The 27,304-nt window shown below is 45.8% G+C and overlaps 1 protein-coding gene across 1 annotated transcript; it reads right to left on the reverse strand.

The window, feature by feature from the left end:
- Positions 1 to 8,048: 8,048 nt before the first annotated feature.
- On the reverse strand, positions 8,049 to 10,289 carry LOC149363397 (uncharacterized). Its single transcript, XM_089573465.1, has 3 exons — positions 10,188 to 10,289; positions 8,262 to 9,528; positions 8,049 to 8,173 (listed from the first exon to the last, which is right to left on the reverse strand). Coding segments are annotated over exons 1-3 (1,272 nt in total). The 5' UTR covers positions 10,191 to 10,289; the 3' UTR covers positions 8,049 to 8,171.
- Positions 10,290 to 27,304: the final 17,015 nt, after the last annotated feature.

The following is a 27,304-nucleotide window of genomic DNA, read 5'->3' on the forward strand; positions in this document are numbered from 1 at the left end:
ATACAACAACGTCGTCCAGGTATACCAAGCACGTCTGCCATTTCAGGCCCGACAAAACAGCGTCCATCATTCTCTGAAATGTTGCTGGAGCTGAACACAAACCGAAAGGAAGGACCTTGAACTCATAAAGGCCATCCGGCGTCACGAACGCTGTCTTCTCGCGATCCCGCTCGTCAACTTCGATCTGCCAGTAACCACTTTTTAAGTCCAGCGAAGAAAAGTAGCGCGCGTGCCGCAACCGGTCAAGAGAGTCGTCAATGCGTGGTAACGGGTAGACGTCTTTCTTGGTAACCTGGTTAAGCTTCCGGTAGTCAACGCAAAATCGCAGACTACCATCCTTCTTCTTAACCAAAACCACAGGCGAAGCCCACGGGCTCCTCGACGGCTGAATAACACCATCCTGCAGCATCTCTTTGACTTGTTCAGCTATGGCTTCACGCTCCCGCAGTGAGACACGGTATGGGTTTTGCCGAATTGGTCGGGTACTGCAGTCCGTAATGATGCGGTGCTTAGCGAGAGTCGTCTGTTTGACTGCCGACGTAGACGAGAAACAGTCTTGGAACTGATGCAGTAGGCCGACTAGGCTCTCCCTATCGGCTGGGGTTAAGCCTGGGTTCACGTCGAGGATCAGCTGAGGTGTGCAAGAATTGGACGTTTCGCTCTGGAGGGCAAGGCAGTCGTTAATTTCGGCGATGCCCTCGAAGTATGCGACCGCAGTGCCCTTGGCGATGTGTTGCCGTTCGGTCCCGAAATTCGTTAGAAGGACATCTGCTAGGCCGTTCCGTAGCGTGACGATACCTCTGGCGATGCAGACCCCATGGGAGAGCACAAGCGCAGTGTTCTGTTCTGCTACGCCGTCAGCACTGCACAGGTCGTCACAAATGACGGTAACGAGGGCACAGGATCGCGGAGGGACGGTCACATCGGCGTCGATTATGCGCAGGGCCACTCTGCGTGGTTCGGTGTCGGCTGGAATCGTTCCAGGGGTCGAAAATGTTACCAGACGATCAGGAAGGTTTATGATAGCACCATGCTCACGCAAGAAGTCCATTCCGAGAATCAGGTCTTTGCAGCAGTGCGGCAGAACAACAAAAGTGCCAACAAAAGCAGAATTGGCAATGGTGACTCGAGCAGTGCATCTTCCGACAGGCGTCATGAGGTGACCGCCAGCAGTACGAATTTGAGGTCCATCCCAGGCTGTCTTTACCTTGCTGAGGCGATCCGCGAGGTGCTTGCTTATGATCGAAAAGTCCGCGCCTGTATCGACTAAAGCAGTCACTGGGTGCCCGTCAACGTGAATGCGGAGGTCGGCGCTAACTGCATCGGTGTCAGGGAAACTCGGGTTCACAAAATCGTGCTGCGGCGGCATCGGGATCTCGGCATCGCGCTCCGGCGGCGTTCGGGGGTCTTCGTTATATCCGCTGTCAGCAACCTTCCCCCCTGAGGTCGCCGCTTTCAGTTTCCCCGGCGCGGGCTTGGAGACCTGCCCCGCAGTCCATCTGAGAAAGCCTGGCGGCTGGGCGACGTGACGCGTGCGGGAGACGGAGATCGGGGTCGGCGGTTAGAGGTGGTGTCATGGGCAGTAAGGTACTCCTCTATTTCGTGGGGTCGCTCACCGAAACGGGGACAAGGAGCGTCACGTGGGAAACCCCGGAGGCCGATTTCACGGTATGGGCAACGGCGATACAGGTGGCCGGCTTCCCCACAATGGTAACAGAGCGGCTGCTGATCAGAAGTGCGCCAAACAGCCGCCTTCCGGGCCGGTGGGCGCATGGCAGGTCCTCGCTGAGGCCGCTGGTAGAATGACGGTGGCGGAGCGGTTGGCGGCGGCGGGTGGTACGGCAAGCGTTGCACAGGTGGCAACTCGGAACGGAGAGCCGCGGCGTAGCTCATGGGGCGTGGCTCCGGCATGACTGGAGGAGGCGGTGAAAATGCTTGACGAATCTCGTCGCGCACAACCTCGGTAAGAGCCGCAGCCGTCGGGTCAGACGAGGCAAGGGTCAGTTTCTGCAGCTCTTCACGGACCACGGCGCGTATGAGCTCACGCAGCGACGCATTGTCGCTGGACACGCTCAAAGAAGCCGCACTGGCGCTTGGCTCACCGCACAAGGAGTCATTTCGGCGGTAGCGTTGATGCAAGGCCCGCTCAATGGCGGTCGCCTCTTTGATGAAGTCGGCTACCGTCTGCGGGGGATTCCGGACCAAACCAGCGAAGAGTTGGTCCTTCACACCTTGCATCAGGTGGCGGAGCTTCGCGGATTCCGCCATATCTGGGTCAGCGCGCCGACAAAGACGGGTCACGTCCTCGGCGAACATGGCAACTGTCTCATTAGGCTTTTGGACGCGAGCGTCCAGGAGGCGCCGCGCACGATCCCGGCGGTCCGTGCTAGCAAAGGTGTCCCGGACCTGCTGGCGGAAGGTATCCCAGCTTTGGAGATCGGCCTCCCTGTTCTCGAACCAAATCTTGGCTCCATCTTCGAGGGCGAAATACACGTTCCGCAGCTTCTGCGCAGGGCTCCATTGGTTGAAATCGGCAACCCGCTCAAACTGGTCAAGCCAGTCTTCAACGTCTTCGAAAGTGACGCCATGGAAGCTGGCTGGCACGCGGGGTTGCTGGAGCGTCAAGTGTGAAGCGCTAGCCTGAGCCATGGTGGTATGCTCACCAGGTCGATGAGTGCGTGCCTCTTGTGGGAGGAGACCAAACTCTGGGACCAGTCCCAGGAGGCGGCGGCTGCTGCGGTGAACGGGCGTGCAGACAAGGGGTAGCTGGTCAGGACTCGATGAGCGGCTGTTGGACATGGGACGTCGAGCCCGCAACCTCCACCAGTGTCACGTAGCAGTTGGTACAGGTAGCGCCGCGTCCAGACGGCAGAGGAACGCCAACACCGAGATGATGCCAGCGCACACCGAGACGGCCAGGATGGAACGTCGAGCTTCGTCTTCTTCAGCAGCGAACCGCGTGGCGCACGAGCTGCGTGCCGAACAGCCGCCGAGCGGCTATTGTTGTAGACGCGGCAATATGTTAACGTGACTAGCGTGGCTGAGCATGAGAAACGGTTCAAAAGCGTCCGGAGAATGTCGATGATAGCAACGCAATCAGCTGGAGTGAAATTAGGACAAAAAGGTATCAAAAATGATAGCTTGCTAATGATAGGCTGGACTTCGCCATCCACTGGGCGCGGGACTACATTTTGACGGGTTACTTTGCGTGTATATGTAACAAAGATGGTTTAATGCACTTGTCGCAAATAACCACAGGTAAGGCTGCCGGTACATGAGCGCAGCAAAAACCACCCCATTTCGCACGTTTGTAACCTGCCGACTGTACAGTCTACAGGAAATCTAACGAAATATGAACAGGGAAGAAATGGCAGATTGCTGCAGATTCCTTGGGAAAACCCCACATATCATCGAGCACGTCCAACGAGAGCAAATAGAGAAGGAACGATAAATTTGCCTCTTAGGTATTACCGGACAAATGTTGTGGCTTGCCGATTTGCAAAAAAAAGCTGTGAATAAAGCGAATAAAGCTAGTGTGCGACGGAGAGAAAACGTTGATCGTGCCGGCACTAAAATCACGAAGAGTGATGAGGGACGCTGAGCGGTCCACAAGCAGCAAAGCGAATAGCGGCGGCGTTGCTCAAGACACGAAATCCGTCATGGAGGCCAAATTTACTGCCCTTGCGGAAGACAGAAAGTGGGCGAAGAGGACGACATTTTATTTATTTATTTGCAGAATACTGCAGACCCTAAAATGAGTCCAAACAGAAGGAGCAAACGTACATAGTATGAAACACAGCAAATTACATCGCAGAAAACTATCATAGGGGTAACAGGACATAGTAAACAGCAATGAACAGCAGCTCTACTGCCCTCAACTAGTAATTTTGTCAATGGCACTGATGCTGCTTAGTACCTGAGGCGGGAGTTCATGCCATTGAGTTATTGTGCGAGGAAAAAAAATTGAGTATTCGACAGCATTGATTCGTGCGCTTTACGGTGTTAGTGATCCCGTGTGATGATATCTGGTTAGTCGTGTTGTGGTTGACTTAATAAAATCAGGGGTCATGGAGGGTTTGTTAATTTTGAGTCAGAAAATAAATTTAAAACTTCGAATATTTCGTCGTGTTTGCATTTCCTATATGTCCTTTACAGCCATCAGAGAGGTCAGAGTCAGCAGAACGATGTTCGTTCGAGATTAATCGCACACAGTCTCTCGACTAGACGCTATAACATTAAGATGTCATAACATAGCACAACGCTTTGATGTTATGTTATGTTTGTTTACAGATCCCAGACAGTACATGCGTACTCAACCTTCGATTTGATGATGGATGTGTAGGCTAAAAGCTTACCACTAGAAGGGGCAGCCTTTAATTGTCATGGTCGTTGCTTTTAATTCTCATTCACAAGCCCAGCACCGAAAGGACATGGCTGATACCCACCACCGGTGAATGCTCCCTTCCTGAAAGGTATTTCAAACTTGCACCTACCTGAGACAGCGGTAGACTGGAAATTATTGCTTCCTTTTGCCCACTTCCTGCGCTCTAAACTGCATACTGCGTGTTTCAATGAAGCCCATGTTTCACGCCCCTGAGAGCCTTGCAGAACAATGGCATTGCTTGTTGTAAATATTCCATTGTTCGCACTCCTTTTGCTTTCTAGAGTTGTGTCGTTGATGCATTAATGACATCCAAGCGGGCTTGAGACATATCAGTCCCGGAACTCCAGTGAACACTGCATTTGCTAACAGCAACTACTGAGCAGCCCACATGCACGCACGTGCTTGTGTTTGGCTGTTCTTAGCGCTGCTGTTGCATTGCGGACGGCGAAAGGGAAGCAGGAATGCTTGATAACTCTTTGAGTTATTAGTTCTAGAACAGCATAATACAACGATGCTTTTCTGGAGAAGACAGGAATATTTACCTCTTTGACAGGCAACCACCCCAGCTTAGATCTACTTGTGGACTGTCCTCAAATATATTCCTACGTGTCCCATCAGCTCAGATTGCATTGCAGTACTCAAGTCGACTACCTTTGCACCACAACAGCAAAAGAGCTCCAGAATAAATAAGGATGAAGCGTTTAATTTTTCAGGCCAGTTTTTAAGCCAGTCTGACCAATCAGTGCTTCACAAAGAGGGCGTTTAGTCTCTTATTGTAACTTATCATTTCTTATAGAGTAAGCGTATTTTGCTTTCTTTTATTGCCTATTGCACATTCACCGTTTGAATCCGAACTTAACATTCAAGAGTTAAAACGGTGGCCCCTTGGCGCACTTTCTGCAAATGTTTTTCCCCATATATGTCCCGTTTAGTGCAGTCCTAATTGTTTATTTTTAACTATGATTGCTCTGCAGTAACAATCGCTATTTCGATTTACTGCGGCAGCCGGCTTTGTTAACGTCCGAACTGCTGCAACGCAGTGCAAAATCCTTCACACTAGGTCCGCAAGTGCCTAATTTGCCTTTAAATGCTTCTAGATCTGAAAGAACGCATGGTAAACTGCATTAGACGCACAGAGTTCACTGGTATGTGTTCCTCTTCAGTGCTTGTGTGCATCCGAGCAGAGTAGCATTAAAAAATGCGTAAGTTTCCGCGCAATAAAGACAGATTTGAGCGAAGTGTCTAGCGGAACTACATAAAAGCGTATTCTTCTTAATACTGGACAGGGAGAATGTTTTATTGATTACACTTGTTTTCTCAGAAGATTTGTGAAAATTTAAGGGCGCGCTCATTACGCAAGGACAAATATTTCGAAAAAACTCGAAGCAATGAAATCATCACAAAATAGAAGTTGACCTAATAACTACTTTAACCAGATCAACGCGCCTTCTAAAGAAACCAAAACGCTTTGTTCGGCACGGTTCCCGAGCTCGAGAACAAAGTCAACAAATTTTATCTAAAACTGACGATATATACCTCGCGTAGTGGTGCATAAATATGTCCCTGTACAGTACAGCTACACTTCGCTTTAGCGCAACTAACAACATACATAACGAAGCCCGTCAACACAAAGTTTGAACACTCCTTAATATGACAGATGGAACTGCGAAACTATGTGTGACGCGAGGTCATTCATCTTATTATCGAATTCCTCAACGAGCAACCTTATTGGCTCAGTAGTCTTCACATTCAACGCAAGGAACTTTAAAGTGTTGCACAGGCTTCTGGCGTTCAGAAAATAGCAGTTGCTAGCATTCACTATAATCATCGTCCGAGCGTATGCCGAGAAAAATGAGAGCGTTTGTTACCAGAGGAAACCAAATAGTGCCGACGTAAGGCCAGATTGGCCAAAACCCCATAGGAAAGAGCCGAGGAGCAGCGGATCTGGAGAGGGCTTCAACTGACGTGACACACTAAAGCCAAGCTCTCAATGACTTGAGACTGCGCAGCAGCCGCTTGTTATAGCAGCGATTCTATAGCGAAATAACCGCTAAAGGAAACAGCTATTAGTTACCGCCGTGCTCAACAGTGCGGACTATTGTCGCTACTTTGTCCAGCCGTGCGCAGTGCCTAACGAGAAGTCGGTCGACGCAGGTATTCGACCGAACATCGCCATCAGACAAAGGAGCTGCGCTGAACTCAAGCACCGGAGGAGACATGGGTTAGTGCTGGCGATAATTCAGAATCCAACCCCATCGCCGAACCATGCTAGCGCGCCGACCACCGAATAGCCTTCTAGGAGGAGAGCGTCTTGGCCGTGGAGCCAAACCTGTTCAAGATCCGACATGTGGAGTCATGGCACATCCGGCTCACAGAGGCGGCGATGAATAGGACTCCAGGAACGCTCCCCTTCGTGTGCGTTAGTGGACTGCGCCACGGGCTAACAAAGGGAGAGCGAAAGCAGCACCCCGCTGCTGCTGGCACACTTTAGTCACCCCTGCAGAAGAGGCCGCGTTGGTCCCGAAACGTTGGGCAAAACTATAATATTGGTTGGCGTCAGTTTTCTCTCAACTATCTCAAAAACCCAACCAGAAGGATCCCGTCGAAGATGTTTTCGTTCAAAATATATAAACAATCGTGCCCTGTCCGAATGCGCGTGCCCGATATCGACTGGAGGATGGAAACAGAATGGGCCGGATATGACCTCTGGACAACCCACTTGGACGGCGTCAGCACAGAGCGGAGCTTAACAGTTGTCGCTGAATAATGCCCAAAAACGAGCTAACGTTAGCAAAGCTGAAGATTTTATTCTTCTGCATTTTGTCCGGCTAGTCATTAAACAGACGTGTAATGAAAGCTGTTAGGGACTCCTCTCAGTTCAATTCTGTCTTAAATGCAAAAAGTGAAGTTTTGAATAGCCCGAACACCATGTACGCCAAAATATGTAAGGCTTCCACAGAAATCTAGACCCAGTTTGTGTAGATTTAATCAAGACTGTTTGCAATCACGAAGTGCAACTTCTTGCTAAATATGATTGCGATTCAGAGAAATATGATATTCTTTAAGATTAATTTTAACAATAGAAGAAAGCGCCGCAAAATCAAATTTTATTACCAGCAATAACAGATAGGTTTGTCCACAGTGCCCCTTAAACAGAATGATCAATTGATTTCTGTTTGACCAGATAGCATAAGGCTATCACGAAATAAATATTACAAATTACCAGCCGACCATTGCACCAACCCTTAAATTTCCAAGTCTTGTCATCGCTATGTTAGGTTAAACCTCTCATGCTGCCTTGATATTTATGTCGTTGCTCAATGACCGTCACTTCGAGTACGAGATTTGCGCTCTTACAAAAATTCGCTGTGAAAGCAATTAACTATAAGGATTTTCTTCTCGCACATTCGGAGCTATCACTGCTAACGGAATGTGTAAAATACACGGCACCAAAAGTGTAATCTTAAATCTGATGCCACAGTTACTACACGAAAACTAATCATTCGTTTTCACATAACTAAGCGAGAAATATAGTGACAGTAGGTTTAAGAAGCAAAGAAGTATTTTACTCTTTGCAAAGCGCGCCCTAAATTTACACGCAAAGAAGCTGAACACTATACTGTGTTTACGAGTCATTCAACCAAAAAAACAAGCCTAAAAACCATTTTTCTCTGTACATATGACCAATTTATTTCAGCGCGTTCATGGACGTAAGACCATTCCCGAGATGTGGATGCTGACTTGATTTCAACTTCAACAGCCCATGTATTCTGAGCGGTACGATAATTTCTGGAAAAGAAAAAAAGAAACAACGTTCCAGTAAGTTGTAACAAGAGCATGGCGCTTTTTAAGTGCACAATTAGCGGAAAGCACTTACACTTCTTCCTGCGGAGGAGGGTGGTGTAGTCGAAGGGAGTGCCAAGACCATAGCCGTAGTTCAGGCCGTAGACGCCAATGCCATGGCCGAGACCGTAGTGGCCGGCTCCATAGCCAAGGGAGCCAACGCCGTAGCCGTAGACTGGGGTAGCATGGTAAGCAGCCAGGGCTGGGGCAGCGTGGGCCACAGTGGCGACAGCTGGGGCATGGTGGAAGGTGGTGGTGGCGACAGCAGGGGCGGCGTGGGCAACCGTGGCGACGGCTGGGGCAGCGGCCACGACTGGAGTGGCCTGGTAGGTGGCGACGCGAGTCACGGCTGGAGCAGCGAAGGTGGCGACAGCTGGAGCAGCGGCGACGGTGGCCACGGCTGGGGCAGCAGCAACAACTGGAGCAGACTGGAAGACCTTAGTCACAGCTGGAGCGGCGACGGCAGCGACCGCTGGAGCAGACTGGTAGGTAGTCACGTGGGAAACGGCTGGGGCAGCGGCAACGCTGGCGACAGCTGGGGCAGCAGCAACGAGTGGGGCGGACTGGTACACCTTGGTGACAGCTGGGGCAGCCTGGTAGGTGGTGACGCGGGAGACAGCTGGAGCAGCAGCGACGGTGGCAACAGCTGGAGCGGCGGCAATAACTGGGGCGGACTGGTAAACCCTAGTCACGGCTGGAGCAGCGACAGTGGCGACGGCTGGGGCAGCCTGGTAGGTGGTGATGCGAGAGACAGCTGGAGCAGCAGCGACGGTGGCAACAGCTGGAGCGGCGGCAACAACTGGGGCGGACTGGTAAACCCTAGTCACGGCTGGAGCAGCGACAGCGGCGACAGCTGGGGCAGCCTGGTAGGTGGTGATGCGTGAGACAGCCGGAGCAGCAGCGACGGTGGCAACAGCTGGAGCAGCGGCAACAACTGGGGCGGACTGGTAGGTGGTCACGCGGGACACAGCTGGGGCAGCAGCAACAGTGGCGACTGGAGCAGCGGCGTAGGTGGCGACAGCCGGGGCAGCGTGAACAGCGGTCACGGCTGGAGCAGCCTGGTAGGTGGTGGACACGGTACGAGCAACGGCTGGGGCGGCGACGGCGTAGCTGGCTCCCTGGCCATAGGCGAGACCGTGGCCCACTCCGAAGCCGGTGAGGCCGGAGTAGCCGATTCCGTGGCTGAGACCGTAGCTGGCCAGGCCAACACCGTTTCCGAGGGTGTAGGCGCCATGGAGGTTGCCATGGAGGAAACCAGCGAAGGCGCTGGTGGCCAGGGCCAGGACGACGCAGACACGGAACTGAAAATCACGATCAAAATGCATGATCAGGTTCACGCTCATTTTTTAGTCCTTTGTGGAGTCATATCTTGAAATGAAGTAAGCATGGGAAACGTGGATTTTTTATTTATCGATAGGTGCAGGGTATTATTAAGGGCAGTACTGGCAGTCGAAGGAATAGGTCACTAACATGGTGAAGGGCTAAAAGGTTATTTTGGTCCAAGTTCCGGCTGAGTGAGCCGTGAAGTAGGACACTGCTAAGGGAGTCAAAAATTGGGTTCATGCCCCTGATGTGCAGCAAGCGAGCACACGGCAAGAAAGCTAGACAAACCATTTGCTGCGAGGACTCTACGTTATTGATTTTTTTCTTTTGCATTGGAAGCAACCAAGTGTAAGAAACACCTGCTAAGCAAAGTGGGCCATTCTTTGCCTAATTTACGCAAATTATCAAGAAAATACTCAGGGCTACAACTTTGTCCATTAGTTAGTAATAGAATTGTGGGGATAATGTAACGGTGCAAAGAAACGAAAACAAGATTATACATTTGATCTCTGTGGCATGTATAACTCAAAGCCCTTTCTCACATTAGATAGAACAATGAAAGAGGTTCTTTTGATAAATACTGAAAATTGCCGCAACTTTCGTTCAAAATTCTTTAGAGACAACTGTTTTGGCTTACCATGGTTATGGGCTTGTACCTTTGGCTAACCAGAGGCTGCTGACGGCCGTGTCAGTCCAGGATGCTTATATACTCCTCTTGTACCGAGTGAGCGGTTTAGAGGGAGAGACTGAAATGGAGAGGAAGAATATGCATAATAGAGGCAGCAACTGCAATTGTACCTTTCTGTCACCCTCCTGGCTTTGGCATCTCATATGCGAGAGGGAAGATGCATAACGCAATACCAGGTGGAAAGAATGCGGACTCAATTTTTTTGTCCTACGACGTATTATGAGATCATGAAGCTCCCTTTCCTTCATGTGCGGTTCTTACCTGCTGCGACGAACGACTCCTTTCTTTGTTTCTATCGTAGTATTTGTGCACTCACAAGTGATCGAAGAAGGAAAGTTAACCGGAGGTGAGGAGAGGAGGCAATCTGTGTCGGACGAAGATTTGGCGAAAGGGAAGCCAAGCTACCTTGCGTAGAGCTGGCGCTGTGAGCCGTGCACGTACATTGAGAGTCATTGGCATCGTGGAAAGGGCAAAAGACGACCGCCCTGCTTGCGTTACGTGGATCTCTTTCTTTCTTTTTTTTTTAGATGTTCTCCGTTGACTAAGTTAACGTGCGTCGAATAAGTGCATTTAAATAATTTCCAGAGAGGACTACGCGACTTTCGGTTGGTACGGGTATTACTCGAAGAATAATGCCTGAGGGTCGCGATTGCTCCGGAAAGATATTTTTTGCGCTTTTTAGTCTGCTGAGGGGACTGGAAGAGGCACTAGAGCCACATTAACGAGTTATCGAAAAGCGTTACCTCAGCATATGAAATAAGAATCTGTTTGAATGTCCTCGAATAGTATATTTTACAATGGCGAAGATTAGATATGAATCATTTTCAAATTTAAGGGTCAAGTGTGATTGGCCGATTAATGAGTGAGGTCAGAAATTTGTAAAACAGCTTAAAGTAACCATAGGTTTTCATTGTAGCTATGTCTGTGGCTGGCAAGTCCAACACACAGGGTACCTGCCCATCCGTTGCATGATGGGAGTTTCCAATTCTGGCGAACTTTAAGCTAGCATTTGAATTGTTAACGACAAAAAAAAATCACGCAGTTCACTTGGAATTCAGGCAACAATGTTAAAGATCTAAGAGAGCGCGCTATAAAAAAGTTAGTGAAGGAAAAAGGAAGCAGTTGAACGTGGTGGCACATAAAGCACTGCAAGCGGCCAGGGACGCCAACTGCTCCCAATGGCAGGAAGCAAAACGACTGATCACTGCAGCCCTCAAGATGCGTAGAAAGCAGCGGAGCCTTCAGGAGCCAAGGGAGCTGGCCGATACCGAGCGAAAAAGTGCTCCCACCTCCATCTCTGAACATCTTTAGAATGCTTTGCGCCCATTGTGCGATGCCTTCAATACATACAGCTGCTATCTAGAGCGAGATAAACTGATAATTCAGCCTGCTTTTACTCCTCTTGTGTGCCGTAACTTTTCACAGCGGGTGTAACGTGAGCATTACTGCCGAATTTGGTAGCGAGTTCCGGCTTACTGCCACAGTTGTAACAAAGCGAAGTGGTTACGAGAGAAGTTGTGAAAAAAATGTTTGCCTTTTACGACCGACTGACTCGAATTCGCGCAGTACCTTTTGCATGTCATGTACTGTACGTATTGTTACACAGCGCTTCATAAAAATATTTCTCTGCATGTTGTCATTATCCAGCGCTTTCTAGCCATATTGTATGAACTGAGTTTGAGCAAGCTTTCCAATAAAAAGGGGTAGTTATCGGGCGACTTCTAGGTGGCGTGGAAAAATTCTCGTCTCATTTTTTGAGACACCAATGGGGCGGCAAATATTGGAATAAATTTTCTGGGTAAAAAAATTCTTTAGTCTCTATGGCGCTTCAAGTTGCTTTGATGCCTTTATTTTGCTGTTCCACAAAGATGCGACTACTTCGTCAAAACAAGCCAGATGCTATATTCTCCTTGTTGTTAACTAGTGAGTTATGAAATTTTCGTGACACTAACCAAATTTGGAAATTGGCTTTTGAGTCTGGGCACGTTGGCTAGCATAGCCTGAAGTAACCGCTTTTTTCTTGTGAATCCTTGGTGATTTGGGCATTCAAAAGGTAAAATAGAGGGCACAGATCAATGTGAGTACATTGAATGAAGCTATAAGACTACTAAATGATAGCAGTATGCTCATGAATGATTTTTGAGAAAGAAAGCCCAAAGCCACGCAGCCATATTTTTTATGCTACAACCACTATCAAGGTGAAATGTTCAAGAAGGGCTCCGTGAAGGATATGTCTACATAGCATTTATTAAGAGACAAAATTTAGGGCACAGATATATTAAAGGCTTTTCCACCGGGCTTGTCACCTCTCTTCAACTAAATTTCTTGAACCCTTTATACGTTATCATGCAATTATCGAGTTTTCCTAGTGTCCACTTATGGCTCTGAGCAAAGCTAAAACACACAACACATTTTGTAAAACAGCGGCAATTTTTTTTATTTATTTAAAAACTGAGTTGCCTCAGAGAATATCATGACGTGAACCCCAAAAATAAATTTTTAGATATCATCAGAAGCCTAAAAATGGCTGACGCATAAATTGAAGTGGCATGCAAATAATCTACAATGTGTCACATATGAAGTTTTATACTGACGGAACCTCGATGAATGTTTTTTTTTTTTTAATTGAAGCACTAGTGGTTTAATCTTTGCCATGATGTCCATCATTCGAAGTCAGCGGTCATTCATATTCATTCATATTTTCAAGCGCTCTTTTCTTGTATCAAAACTATAGACTTCTAAACTAATGTTGTCAGCATGATGTTCAACTCCAGAAATTGAAGCCAGGTTTAAAATTAAGCTAGAAAACGAGATCAGGAAAAATAAAACGTAAACGTATGGTGCCAGGTTATACCCTCGAGCATTTGCGAACTGTGTTAACCTACGAAGCTAATTTGTTTTCACTTACCCCAGAAAAAGTAACGCGACACATATTTCGTCATCACGGCATAGAACATCACCTTCTTTGTTTGGAAATTTCGCCATTTTAATGGTGGCTGATGGCTGTATATCACTGGTGCCATGTTCGATGTGCCTTTGCGTGCTATGTTTGCAGGATACGAGCAAAATTCCGTTTGTTATTTCGCATTCACTCCGCAGGATGCACACGCAGCGACCTCGCACTCTTTCCGCCCTAGTTCCGCCTTCTTCGCTCTTGTTGCGCAATATGCGTCCGTTGTGTTCTCCAGCCTCCGGTGATACGTTTCCATAACCGCGTTCATGGGATATTTCGCCGAACGGGCAAGCCTTAGAAGGTTCTTCGTGCGACTACAAAATTCGAAACCCTGAGCACGTCTTCCACCTCAGACAAAGGCACCGCTTCTTCGTCAAATGAAATTTTCGCTACCTTTTCTTTATCTGCTGGTTGGGTTTAGGGCGCTGAAACACTCTTGAACTGGTGTAATGTGATAAACCTCTGTAATTGCATCTGCAGTGGCACCATTTCAACGCAAAATTCACCGCTTATATTGGGAAAAAAAATTGGAAAGATGTAACTTTGATGCTGAGTATATGTTCATACTGCACTCAATTTTTTTTTTACCATTAAATGTTGCTCTCTTCTATTCTCAGCTAATCGAGGCCGGTAATCTGCATTCTGTGCCTGAATATGTCTAAACTTTCTGTGAACGATGAGTAAGGGGTCCAATCTCTTAACAGATCTTGGCGATACGTTTGTGGAAAAACTACAATCAGGACAAAAGAACTAGCAAAAACTTTGGTTGAAATGACTTCACAACTGGAGGCAGTGACTACTTGTATTAGAGCTGATAACAAATCGTACTCGATCCCAATCTTATATACAAGTAGTTTGGTTTGGGAGGACGACGGGGGGGGGGGGGGGGGGGGGGTATTGTCCCAGAGCGGCTGAGGCTATGAGGGACGCCGCAATGAAGGGCTCATAAATTTCAGCCACCTGAGGTTCTTTCACAACCACTGACATCACACAGTATATTGGCCTCTAGAATTTCACCTCAATCGAAATTTGACCACCGAAGCCGGGATCGAACCCGTGTCTTTCGGGTCAGAGGCAGAGCACTGATGGCTGACGGCTTTACATACAAGAAGTAAAAATTGCATAGATCTCACGAATACAGCTTTAAAAAAGCCCAAAAAAGATGCGAAGAGCGCGTGTCATGAACGAAGATTACCGATGGCGCTTAAGGAGCTTACTTCCGGACACTTAAAGAACTTACCGCCGAATGCAGAAATCTAACTTGTGTCGCGTTAAGACTTGACGACGACAAAAATCGAAGCAGCAAGCCGAATTCGGATTGTCCAAGTCGGCTTTCGCGTTTCATAGACTCTAGGGCTGACTTGCTTTATCAAATCAAGCCAGTGCTCGAACGCGAGAGCCCATTGCCCGTTTTTCGATCGAGAGCATCAAAAAAGTTAGCCTTTTAACACATACAACATGACAAGAAATGTCTATACTCTGCTAAACATTCATAGGCGCACAAATATTATGAGCGTTTTCTGAAGTAAACTGCTGCTACAGGCACCGCAACTCACTGCTCTCCACCTCGTTTCCCCGAATAATGTTTCCGGTTGGCAACTGGCATCATAGCTGACCTAGCTGACGGAAGTCGGGGAATCCGGGCGCGCAAAGTTTATTTGTTGTGGGGCAGTCGCGACCGTTCAGCTTGTGTTTCTTGGTGCAGTTACGGTGGGTGCAGTCGTGACCGATGACTATGTCACAGCTACAGACACTGAAGCTGCCCCCGCAAGAAAACGCTCCATCACAACGCAATGCGGAACCGCGGTTCACCGCCGAAGAGAAAACACTGTTGACCTCACTGGCTAATTACCACCGTAACGTTTTAGAGAGCGACAAAACCGACGTCGCGTCTTTGACCAAAATAAAAAAAAAAACGAATTATGGAAAGAAGTCGCTAGGCTCGACAACCACTATATCCCGTGGCGCAACCACTTTCAACTGAGAAAACCTTGGGCTAGCGTAAAACAAAATGGAAGGGGCAAGCCGTCAAGGAAAAGCGGGAGCGCCACAAGACCAGTAAGCGCACTTATTTATTTATTTATTTATTTATTTATTTATTTATTTATTTATTTATTTATTTATTTATTTATTTATTTATTTATTTATTTATTTATTTATTTATTTATTTATTTATTTATTTATTTATTTATTTATTTATTTATTTATTTATTTATTTATTTATTTATTTATTTATAGAATACTGCAGACCGAATCGGTCCAAGCAGGAGAGGGTAAATACATTTGTTAGTAAATACTATGCCTTATGATCAGCAACAATGTTGAAATTAGAAATCACGACAAGAAAATATAATAACAAACAAACAAGGTTACAAAGCAAATGCACTATGTGAAAGTACATCCCCCAAACACAGGCATATAGACAACGAAGCACACTATGCACTGCTAATAAATAATCATTTCCAACCATACACTCAGATATGTAGGCTCTCACTTTGCAAGTCTTGCGCGATTGGCACATTTTTGCCAAGAACTTTAGTTTTCCCGAAAAGCGAATGACAACCACAACTTGAGCAATGCTTAGGCAGATTCTTACTTTTGTCTGATCTGATGGACTTAGCATGTTCTCTTAGGCGATCATTGAGGCAACGACCGCTTTGCCCTATATAAACACGGCCACAGCTTAAAGGGATCACGTACACAACACCTACTTTGCACTCAACAAACTTAGTCATATGATTAACACTGCAAGCCGGTTTCTTCTGGCTTCGACTTGAAAGTGCACAAAGGCTCGACAGTTTGCAAGGAGCCGTGAAGACGACGTCCACGCCAAACTTTCCCGCTATCCTTTTCAAGTTATGAGATACGCGGTGAATGTAGGGTACCACCTCGTATTTCTTTTCCTCTTTCTCATGTTCTATTCCATTGCTGGAATAAGGTTTCTTTTTTTGGTTTCGGAACTTCTTAAGCAAACCCTCAACAACAGCAGTCAGCAACGACGCAGGCTACACGCCTCAGGAATGCAGGCTACCCTGCGTCGTTGCTCACTGCTGTTGTTGAGGGTTTGCTTAAGAAGTTCCGAAACCAAAAAAAGAAACCTTATTCCAGCAATGGAATAGAACATGAGAAAGAGGAAAAGAAATACGAGGTGGTACCCTACATTCACCGCGTATCTCATAACTTGAAAAGGATAGCGGGAAAGTTTGGTGTGGACGTCGTCTTCACGGCTCCTTGCAAACTGTCGAGCCTTTGTGCACTTTCAAGTCGAAGCCAGAAGAAACCGGCTTGCAGTGTTAATCATGTGACTAAGTTTGTTGAGTGCAAAGTAGGTGTTGTGTACGTGATCCCTTTAAGCTGTGGCCGTGTTTATATAGGGCAAAGCGGTCGTTGCCTCAATGATCGCCTAAGAGAACATGCTAAGTCCATCAGATCAGACAAAAGTAAGAATCTGCCTAAGCATTGCTCAAGTTGCGGTTGTCATCCGCTTTTCGGGAAAACTAAAGTTCTTGGTCGCTCTAAAGAACAGCTCGCAAGGGAGGTTCTTCAGGCTTCATTCATTCATAAGCTGGGAAGAGATAAGTGCATCAGTGAAACGTCGGTAGTTCTGCTTCGAAAGGAATCCATCTTTCTAAATTTTAAGTAGTCGCTTTCGCGTTACCGCTCGTAGGTTTGGCACGGGGCTGTCCAGCTCTCGTCATGGTAATTAGGTCGTGTTCGAGTCGCGCTAGGTCAGGTTTACCTTTCCGCTTCATCTAATCAGTTGTTGCTGGGCATGCGCGTTTGGTTCCTCGAGCTCGGGAATTCGCTTCATAATTTTCAGTTGTAAGTTAGCTCTGGTCCTGTGTCTTGTGTCTCTCTCGTCCCTGTCCTTTTTCGAGCTACGCATCCCTTAAACATGCTTTACCAACTGGCTCAGAACACCACTAAGCTCCAGCATTCATGTCTACAAGTTTTGTGTTCATATCAATGTCTTCATTTCTCCTTACCTCCCACGGGGTGTGTCACCGCACCAGAGTCGGCCAGAGGCATCATTATGAAATGTCTGCGCTCGTAGCTAGTTGTGATTCTATTGCAACTCTGTTCTATTTCAATTTTGATTATGTTTTTATCCCTTTTATATTCGTTATCGCTTCTTTCAGTAATTTTTTCTGAGACATTCTGAGTTATTTTCGTTTTTGCTAAGACATTCATAGCCATTTTCAATTCTGCTGAGTCACTATTATGTCCGGTCGTTTCCCAAACTCCACATGTCACGGCTTTACACAGACGCCGACGCAAGACTTTTCACTTTCATGGCCTTCCTATATCGCATTAAAAACTTCGCGCCTGAGTGGTACTCTAACCACCACATGTGCAGCCACGGCAGCGACGTTTTCGGATGCCTTCAAGACTCATCGATCCCTGCTTCATCTCGCGCTCGGAGTTTGTCTGACTGTATGTCGCGCTGATGCGTTAATTGCTCGTTATCGTTATCTTTCATCCATTAGTTTGCGCTTTGAAATACCAACGCAAATGGCATGGCGGCAAGTGACCCATAAAGCCTCGAAAGCAGCCAGCGAGTCCATGCGCTCTGCACGGTTCAGTAGGTACGAGTGAGTGAGCGTGGTGGCCCGTCCAGCAGTAAAATGACGTGGCAAATACCCGACTGCAGCTGTCATTGGTTAGTTGTCCTGACATATGCTACGCATTCCGTGCTATAGGTTTTACGCATGCAATACTCTCGACGAAGAGTTTTCTTTTTTTAATTTCATTGAGAAATAATGCTTCCTAAACATGGAGTAAATGTAAGCGTAATGTATTTGACAAGAGCTAGAATTTTACGAAATGAAAAACAATCGAGGGCTGAGCCCCACGGATGCATGGTTTCATTTTGCTTTACCAATAAATTTTCTTGTTATGACGACTTAAGTGGTACGCACTGAGAGTGTTGCATTGATCGTAGCTTACTAGAAAGAGCAACATCAATGTTTTTTGTGTTCTGCTGCAGAGAGCACCATCAACAACTGCAAATTTTTTCTTAGTTCCAAACCTGCTACTGAAAAAAAAATTACTTTGAAACAGCGCTGAATAATGGTGTGGGACGTTAAAATCAGGATGTTGAGGATGTGTACTATATCACGTAGCATAGAGAAAAATTGTCATTCAAAGATAATTCTCAACGTAGGGCGTTACGCCAATGTGTTGGGAACTCGCGTCGAAGTGGTATCTGTTCATGCCAAGGAAAACGATTAAGCAGACAGCCGGCTGCACCTCCCGGGATCCGGTTTTTTTCTTGACTCGACTAAAGCCATTATGCTGTCCGCGTTCCGACACCGCTCGTGCCAGCTCGTAAATCTAAACTGGGGTGTTAGCTCAGCAGTCAATTTCAAAGAAAAAAATACATGACTGGAAGTTAACTGCGGTCGTTTGATGAGTTTGTAATGAATAGGCTTGATTATGAACGCAATATGCGGTGTAAATAATTTGGGCACTGAAAACTTGTTACAAGTTATGCCAATAATTGATATCCTATAATTTTCTCATTCGAAGCAAACATAAGCAAGTACCCCAAGAGTTAGCCTGATCTGCAGGGCTAGAGGGAGTCAAGCTAAACTGCTCTAGTGAGTGAAAACAAAACAGAGGAGGTTCGAAGTTGCTATTCTGGGCAATATCGGCCAGAACAGCAAGAGCCAGCACTGATGTGTCCACTTTACGGATGGATTTCAATTTTTTTTTCTCCCGAGTCCCTGCGTTTTGAAAATGAAAAAAGACTTCGCGCGTTTCCTATACCTTGCGAGAATTCAATTTTAATAGCAGATTTTGCTGTTTTTTGTTTGTTGTGCCTTAAGTACTGCCATTTCTGACATAGAGCGCGCACCCTCTGTAGAGTCCCCAGGGCTCAATTTTGTGAGAGAAATAAAGATACTAGTTTCCCCGGATATGCGAATGGTTTGAGGGTTTCACGATATATTCGGCGATATTCACAAAGAAAGCAGTGCACCTATCAATTCTAGCGAAGCGCATTTTTGCGACGTAAAATTTGTTACCAAAGTAATTTTTCGTATATCGAAACATTTCAAAAAACGATGAAAATATCCGAGGATCCTTCGTCCTGTTTTAAGTCATGGTTTTTACCTACAAGTATGATGGACCAACTGGCCCAAAACCTACCTTTGTTGAACCTTCCTCGGAACGCTTGCAGTTTTCGCTATTTATAATGAAAAACACACCCCATTCGCTTTTTACGGCATTCTAAATTGCTCGGTGCAAACTTTAAAAGCAGTACTTTGCTACGCATGGGAGGATTATAAGAAATTCCCATAAAAATTTTCATAACACTATATTAAAATTATCCATAGTTGCCTCACAATAAAAAGTAATGTTAAGAAAGCTGTACTTATGAATATTGCACATCTGTAGATAATCAGCCAAGCACAGAATATAAACTTCATAATACAGTCTAAACTTTTTAGGCACGCTTCTGTATACAGATATTTAGTTATATGTATTTTTCAAGTGATGTTATCTAAGAAGCAGTTGAAACTTTTTGAGCAAGCAGAGAAGAGTTTTATTTGCTGTAGCTTTCACAGGCGCTGTTGCGTTGTAGGCTTCCGGCAACAACTTTTTTGTGCCTCTTATAGTGGTACAGCCACCACAGCGCGTTTTCACAAGCACTCTGCGAAGGTGTCTAGTGCACTTTTCCTAGCACATCTGCGAGTCTAGAATACAAAAACGCCCATTCCAAGTGGTGATCACGGATTTCCGGAAAGAATTGATGCCATCACTAAGGTCAAAAGTTTTAGTCCTTTAGAAATTCTCGGCACTAAATAGACACTCAGAGGAAAAAAGGAAGCGACTTGAGCGAAGCTGCTCTGTCCTCTGAAGCGCTTCTGTCCCGTCGTCTCCAGTCTCACTGTTAAGGTGCAGTTAGCGCTCCCTATTTATAAAGGATCATCTACCAACTAGCCCGTCATAATGCCGTATTTATGTTGTAGTCAAGAGGCATACAAATGTTTTCGTTTTCACGCCCAAATTATTCAGCAGTAACTAAGTTTCCTGCTTCCTAAAGAACCTTAGCACTTCCATACGAAGCAAAACAATGTAATTTCACTAAAAACAAGAATACGGTCGGCTTGCTCTGAGAGTCACTCAAGAAATCTGCAACGCTCTCATATTTCCCGTAAGTACTGTTTCCCAAGTAGTTTTATTCACTGGAACAGTGTTGAACACTTTAACTTGCCATGCGCTCACCTGCAGACCAAAAAAATTCTTGTTTTGCGTTGTGGATTAATTCTGTTTACGCGGCGATTACAGCAGTGCATTTAAAGTATCTTTTTAGATACGTGGGGCACTTTGTATGCTCAAGACCTTGAAGCAGCGACGGAAAGCTTGCCAAAGGACGCCGACTAAGTCATTCTACTGGAACGTTTGCTTGATGCCAAAGCGCATAACATATGCGACCTAAACTGAAGCGCAGATAGCGTGGACTCCCACGCAGATTCGGTCCGCACCAGGGACGCAGGGGTACGACCCATACTTCTCACTTTCTCGGAGCCAGCCGCCCCTTCCAAGAAAAGATTTTAAGATTAGCTACGCCTTCACGGATGTTGCAGCCTTCTTTTCCAATATGCCTATATTCAATTCTTGGTTTGGCAATTTCACTCTCCGGACTGGTCAGGCGGTATCTCAGGAGGTAATGGCGGACTACGTTTGTCTCTTTCTTCCGGCAGATCAGAAAGTTTATGTCACTTCCTCATCATTATTTCTACCTTTGCTAGCAGCTAGAACGCCGAACATCGCGGGTATCTTGGTCTAATCATAACTGACGCAGTCTTTCAGTATTGTGGAATTTTTTCCTTTATCCAGTCCCAACATATACGCACCGGGAATGCCAAATGAAGGGCACCTCTGCGACTTCCGTATGACAGGGTTAAGGAAAGTGGAGTAAAAAGCGTTTTCACAGACCCGGACACGGCTTGCAGGAGAAGCGGCGCAAGGGTTTCATTCGCTCGTCCGCGATCAGATAAGGGATTCAGACGAGGACGACCTTGCTGCCATGAGGTTGCGAGTTCGCGTCGGTGAGAATGTCACGCGTTAACCGTGGAGTCCGGAGATATAGAGTCGTACCATACGCCTCCATACTAAAGGTGGCTATGGCGAATGACGTTGCGCAGGGGTCACTTTGAAAAATGCTAAAATGGTTATAATAGCCAACGGCGAAGAGCTGGGGAACATTCTGAAATAAAGACTGGAGATAAAGTCGACCTTCAACGCAGAGTCGAAACCAAGAGCGAGCTATTCGCCCCCGGTGAAAAGTGGTATTTTCGCCGTGGAGATGACGCCGATGTCGCCTAGAAGTTTCGACACTTGTTACAGCCTCCGGGTTTCGTTAAAGAGGCGCATGCAAAAAACGTCTTTTTCTGGGGAAAACAAGGGCAGCGAAGTGCTCTGGTTTCTTCATGCTGAGTCGACTCCTATAAGGTTGTATCAGGAATGCAAAAGCAGATCTAAGGCGGAGTGGCTGCTTCACTTCACCGTTTCAAGACGGACACTGAATTCCTATTGATGGCACGTGCGCTAACTTCTGCTCCTTTCGAACGTCAGGAAAACTAACCTGAGCGCCTGCCTAAGTATTAGACTGAACGCTACACAAATGCTACTAAAATGCGCAGATATACTGCTACAAAGTCTCTTCAGCGCGCAAAGTATGGGAGCGAAAAGAAATGGCCTACTTATCGTGTAATGCACAGAACGAGCATGTGTCTTAACTTCTCAACCGCGATAGGTATAACTCCATGGTAAGAAACGAATTTATCAGATAACATGGACATCTTCCGCATAGTACACATTCTGTCACAATATCATAAATATTGTCCAGAAAAAAGAAGCGCGAAGAAAAAAAAAACATGATTCCCAATAGCAGACGCACTCCTAAAGCGTTAAATGTTCTTATATGAGGTGTTCTCATCCCACAGAAGACGTTTACACGGGTCAGAAAACAAGGCGATTGTAAACCACTCAAAACATTGAAGAACAGAGAAATTTGAACTGAGTTTGAGCAACCGCTATTGTTTCAAAGAGGTTTTTTAGTTCTATGTCTACAAGGCATTAAAGCTCGTGTTTGGCGCTTGATGGACTTAGTTGGCTATGTATCATGAAACACAACGCAAGCTTTCAAGGCATAAGTAAAGAGGCATGATGAATGACTTCTTTGAACAGTGTAATTCTCGCATAGGAACGTATATTCCTACCACCCAAAGACTTAATAATAATTACACTATTCTTCTTTCACTATAATTCCTCCCTCTTTACTTGTAAGAGTGCTGGAAATTTACACATTAAAACCAGCGCTGCCATCCCAATTTAAAACACCCTGCATTCGCGATCACGGGGCACAAACCGGAAATCTCGGAAAAAGATGCCTCAGAAGCAATCTCAACACTTGGTGGAGCTGAAGTGCTCCACCAAGTGCTTCACCAAGTGAAGTGAAGTGAAGTGAAGTGAAGTGAAGTGAAGTGGAGGTGAAGTGCTTCTCTAACACTTCTTGTGCGTCATGCGTCACTATAAAGGGTTATTTTTAATTTTTGTCATTGCATGGTGCGATTTTGAAGCAGTCTGTTGTCAATTATCTAGATATTATTTGTCAAAAGACAGGAGGGAGGAAATGTCTTTACGAACGAAATTTTACTCTCAAAAAAGCTCACTCCGAGAACCTCACTGTAAAATACCCGTGTTCACGGTATTTGGCTTCACAAAAGTTTTCTCAGTTGATTTCAACGCTTGGTAAGAAACACTTCCTTCGAACTACATCATAGCAAATGTACAAGAATACGTTAGACTTTTCACTTTTTTTATTCTGAAGGACACGATGCGGTTTTAAATTTTCTTCGTTGCAGAAATGGTGGCTACTTTAAATCGCTGTCGTCTGTTCTCAGCAGCTGTGGAGTTAATGAATACTGGTTGCATTGCGCCACTAAACTTGACGGTTAACTTCTTATAGTAGCATGAGCACACAAACTTGAAGGGACAGGAACTCTTGTCGTGTTTTTCGGTAAATATGAAAACAGTATCTCGAAATAGACCCCACCAATATACAAGAATTATACATTACAGGAATTACAAGACGGTCGAGAGCTATGACGTACCTCTTTTTATCTTATCAAATAACTGGTAACTGAGCAATAGCACCAGTGCCAATAAAGGAGAACGTACCTGAACGCCTGCTAGAGCAATACCAATTAGTCAAGTCTTGAAAAGTAAAAAAGAAGAAACCCCGCTGCATCCGAAGGAGACGTGTATGTTTGTATTTGCATTAGTAAAGAATATTTACCCCTCTTCGAAATTTCCTTGAAAGCAAAGGTACCCCGATTAAATTGTGTTTTTACATGTTGGCAATTTTGTATACAGGTTAGGAAATCATTTTCTTTTTGTTGTCAAGGACAAGTTTAACCGCACTGACTGTAAACTAATTTTTCATCCTAAAACGAAAGGCCTTGTGCGATTGCTATGATATCTGAAAATGCGCATGAAAGCAAAGATACACCCCTCTCCAGTATAAAATGAAACTATCACTATGAAAAATTTGCGCATTTTTCTTATTTTTTTACTAAAGTTGTAAATGACTTTTGGATATTATTCATCAAGAAAAAAAGTTGTAAGAAAACAGAATAAAGTGTGCCGGTGAAAAAAAAGTTCGCTGCAACCGTTTTCTTAGTGCTGAAACTTTGTTCCTTTGTTCCTTGTCTTATCGAAGGGACCTGTAAAGCAAAAGGCAACCAGGGTACATAAAGTCGTCGCTACTATTTCAGTAACGACGTTACTTTGTACCTCGAAGAAACACAATAAGTTGCTCCGGCAGTTCATATATGATGTGGTAGGTAACGTGAAGTGTGCTCAGAGTTTAGCAGATGAGGTAAGTGATTTTAATAGCAGAAGGTTTAATGGCTCTAACTTTTGGTCGAGTGTTCAAAGGAATCTCAGAAAACACACGGTTTATAATAGATAAATATGTAACATTCGCCTGCGTTCGCTAATAAAACCGGGTTTCGGGAATATTTTCATTGATGACAGTGACTGATTTTTCCTCATATAATACGTTCCTTTTAAAAATTCAGTCACGCACCGCTACCCATCCACATATAAAGGCCGTCTTCTTCAAAGGAAGCCCGATTTCGTCATCCGGTCTTCCGCTGTGCATTCAAGGCGTACTGTAGCCCGGCATCAGCCGCATGTCAGAAGCCACGGGGTGCCAAATACATATTTAGTTCTTGCCGCATACGTGTTGTATGTATTCCTCCGGGTGGTTGCGCAAAATCAAGAAGGCGCTAATGCAAGGTGACAGCAATATATCCTACTAAGAACCGATTGCTTTTTTCCAGCTCCAGTTGAGAATAGAACGGCCAGCGGCGCTGCCACATGGTCAATGTACATTTTACTTCTTGTACAGCTCTTTCCGTAATCCGATCATCACCCCATACATCAACGTCTGCGCTTGGTCAGGTGCGAAGATACAATCGTTAATCACAGCCCCTTCGTGATCATGGCGCTCATGTAGCACTTATAAGAAAACGCATCCTGGCTATACCACACTCGAATCACGGATATATGCGTCGAAGCATGCTAAACGCGCATGCTAAGCCGCTCAGGTCAGTGGGGCACGCACTCTCACTGCCGATCGTGCGCAAGAGAGATATTATTCGCAGCGTGCCAAGAGCACCAAGTGGGGCTCTTCACGCGTCCAGTGTCATCCATAAGGTACGAGCAATGGCGAGCCGAAGGTCACTCTGCACTGCCGCTGCTGCTGCTTCCATGCTAGCGCGACCGGCCTCCGCACGTCGACGAACGTCCTACAAGGGCGTCGTGCGGTGGCACGGGGCTCTAGTGTAATTTTATTTTAGCTTCACTCTGGTTCTTCGATAAAATAAGCGCCCACTGCATACGAAACTGTTGGCTTCTGCTCAAGAAAGCGGCGATGGCGTAAACTCGGTCTTTTCTCTTTCTTCTATCTCGCCGTTAACGGTGCAAAAAGCACGTCATGCATGTATTTTTCTCCTGCAGCTCACCATTGCTGCACAGATGGCGTTTTGTGCCCTTGAAGGTGACGTTACGAAATGCAGATGTCGATGTCTCCATTCTATTAAGCACGTCACCAAGCCTTTTTTTTCTTATTTTCGACCGGTTTACCAGGACGTTTTTTCTGTCCACAACCAGTGGCGACAAGGCATTCAATCGACAGACAGCTAGGGCACAAGGAAGCAGAAAATCGTACACCCAATTGGTCGTCCTCTGCCACAGTCAGCCCTTCCACAATAGTGTTCTGTTTCTTAGGCCGTCTATGTTAGCGAACGCCAAGTTGTCGCAGGCTGCAGTAAATGAATATAACGAATATAGTCGAACTGGAGAAAGGCGTCGCCGCGTGGTTAAACAGATGCTTCGTACAGCTTTACCCACATGTTGTTTCCCATTAATATTTACTGTCCTGTACTTTTGGCGTGTGTTGATCTTTATACGAAACAGAGACAGATTTGTGGCTCAGACAACTGAACTAAAATCGCCTCTCGCTGATCGACTCAAACTGGGGACATCTACACCAAAAAAGAACAGACGTTTCAGTTTAGAACAGAATCATATATGTTCATCTGATAGCATGCATAATCCTTCCGAGATTATTCTGTCACGTCACATTTCCTTTTTTTTTTTTGCGAGCACCCGCTCCAAAATATTGTGTTTTGAGGCACGGCTTTCTGTTAGGTTCAATAATCCGGGTCTTTCTAACATGTTCTTATATGAGAGTATCCTGAGATTTCTCTCTTTCAGCTCCATCTAAATGCCAAACTCCACATAAGCGATTGAACCTGTGACTTAGTGTTCAGCAGCCGAAAGACACAAGCAATGAGTCACTGAGGCGAATACCGGCCGAGCGACATTAGAGGAGCAGAGCAGTGTATCTATAGTATTGTAATCTATTAACATTACGCTCTTTGCTTTATTTCTGTTACAGCGTGATTTCAGTAAGGCCATTCCCCGACTGAAAGGTGCTCTCCTCCTCGCAGAAAATGTCACAGCAAAATCTTTGGATGGGTTCTAGTTGAAACGAGGACCCTTTCGAGCCAGTTCAAGCCGGACAAGCTGTTCCAAATTGCTTTTGCACCTCTCAAGGATGAGACCGGCTATATTAAAGATTCAAGGTGGAATTCTTGGAGCCCTCCGCCTTGGCGCAAATTCCTATCTAGATGCGGCTTAGTGCAACTACTCATGCCAAGCCACACATCGCACGTCGCGCTTTGTCTTCGGCGAACAAAATGTTTTCTCGCAGACTGGGGCGCAGATTTATATAATGAGCAGTACCAACGCCTAGTGGCCGGATCGCGACGAAACACATAATCAAAGTAACTTGTTCGGACACAGGCTTTGCAGTTCGTGGGGAGCTTTCATAGATATAAGGTTGCTGCCACTTTTGCAATGTGAGCTAAATCTTTGCGAAAACTAATGTACCTTGCCAAAAATTCCCAGTAAATATAATTTCTTTTCGCCTCGTACAAGATTAGTTAATTTCGTTATGTTAAAAATGGCAGTCAGCAAAAAATGGGTTCAGTTTCGGCATTAACAGCGTTGTTTTTTTTGGATCTCCCGCTTTTGTCAAAAGTTACCTGGAAACGGGATAAGTTTTCTAGCGGCATTATGGAGTACTCAAGAACACCTTAGCTTTAAACCGGTCTGGTAAGAATACCCTTTGTCGTCATCCTTTCATCTTCAGAGGTGCTGAACCTACACCACTGTACGAGTCAGAAGAAAACCCTGTTGTCTGGTTACTTTTGTCATAAAATGTACGTGGGACAATGAACTGTAAGAAAAGAGTTCGCAGTATTAGGATCTCTACTTCATGTTTATAATTGACTGATCATTTAGGGTGGCGTGGTAATAAATGTAGATAAATAAGGGGTTGGAAACATTTGGCGAGAGAGGAATGATGGAAGCACTATATAAGGTCCAATAGCTGTTTTACTTGTTCTTAGATGATAGAGAGCATGAGTCTAACACAGTTTATATGAAGAACTTAAAGTAAAGTTACCGAGCATTTGTGCTCAAAGAGTAGTCCTACTTCCATAACAGCTCATACGAAATCAGGTATATC

This window comes from Amblyomma mixtum, chromosome 2 (assembly GCF_055824585.1).
Source record: "Amblyomma mixtum isolate Tamu chromosome 2, ASM5582458v1, whole genome shotgun sequence".
Classification (NCBI taxonomy): Eukaryota; Metazoa; Arthropoda; class Arachnida; order Ixodida; family Ixodidae; genus Amblyomma; species Amblyomma mixtum.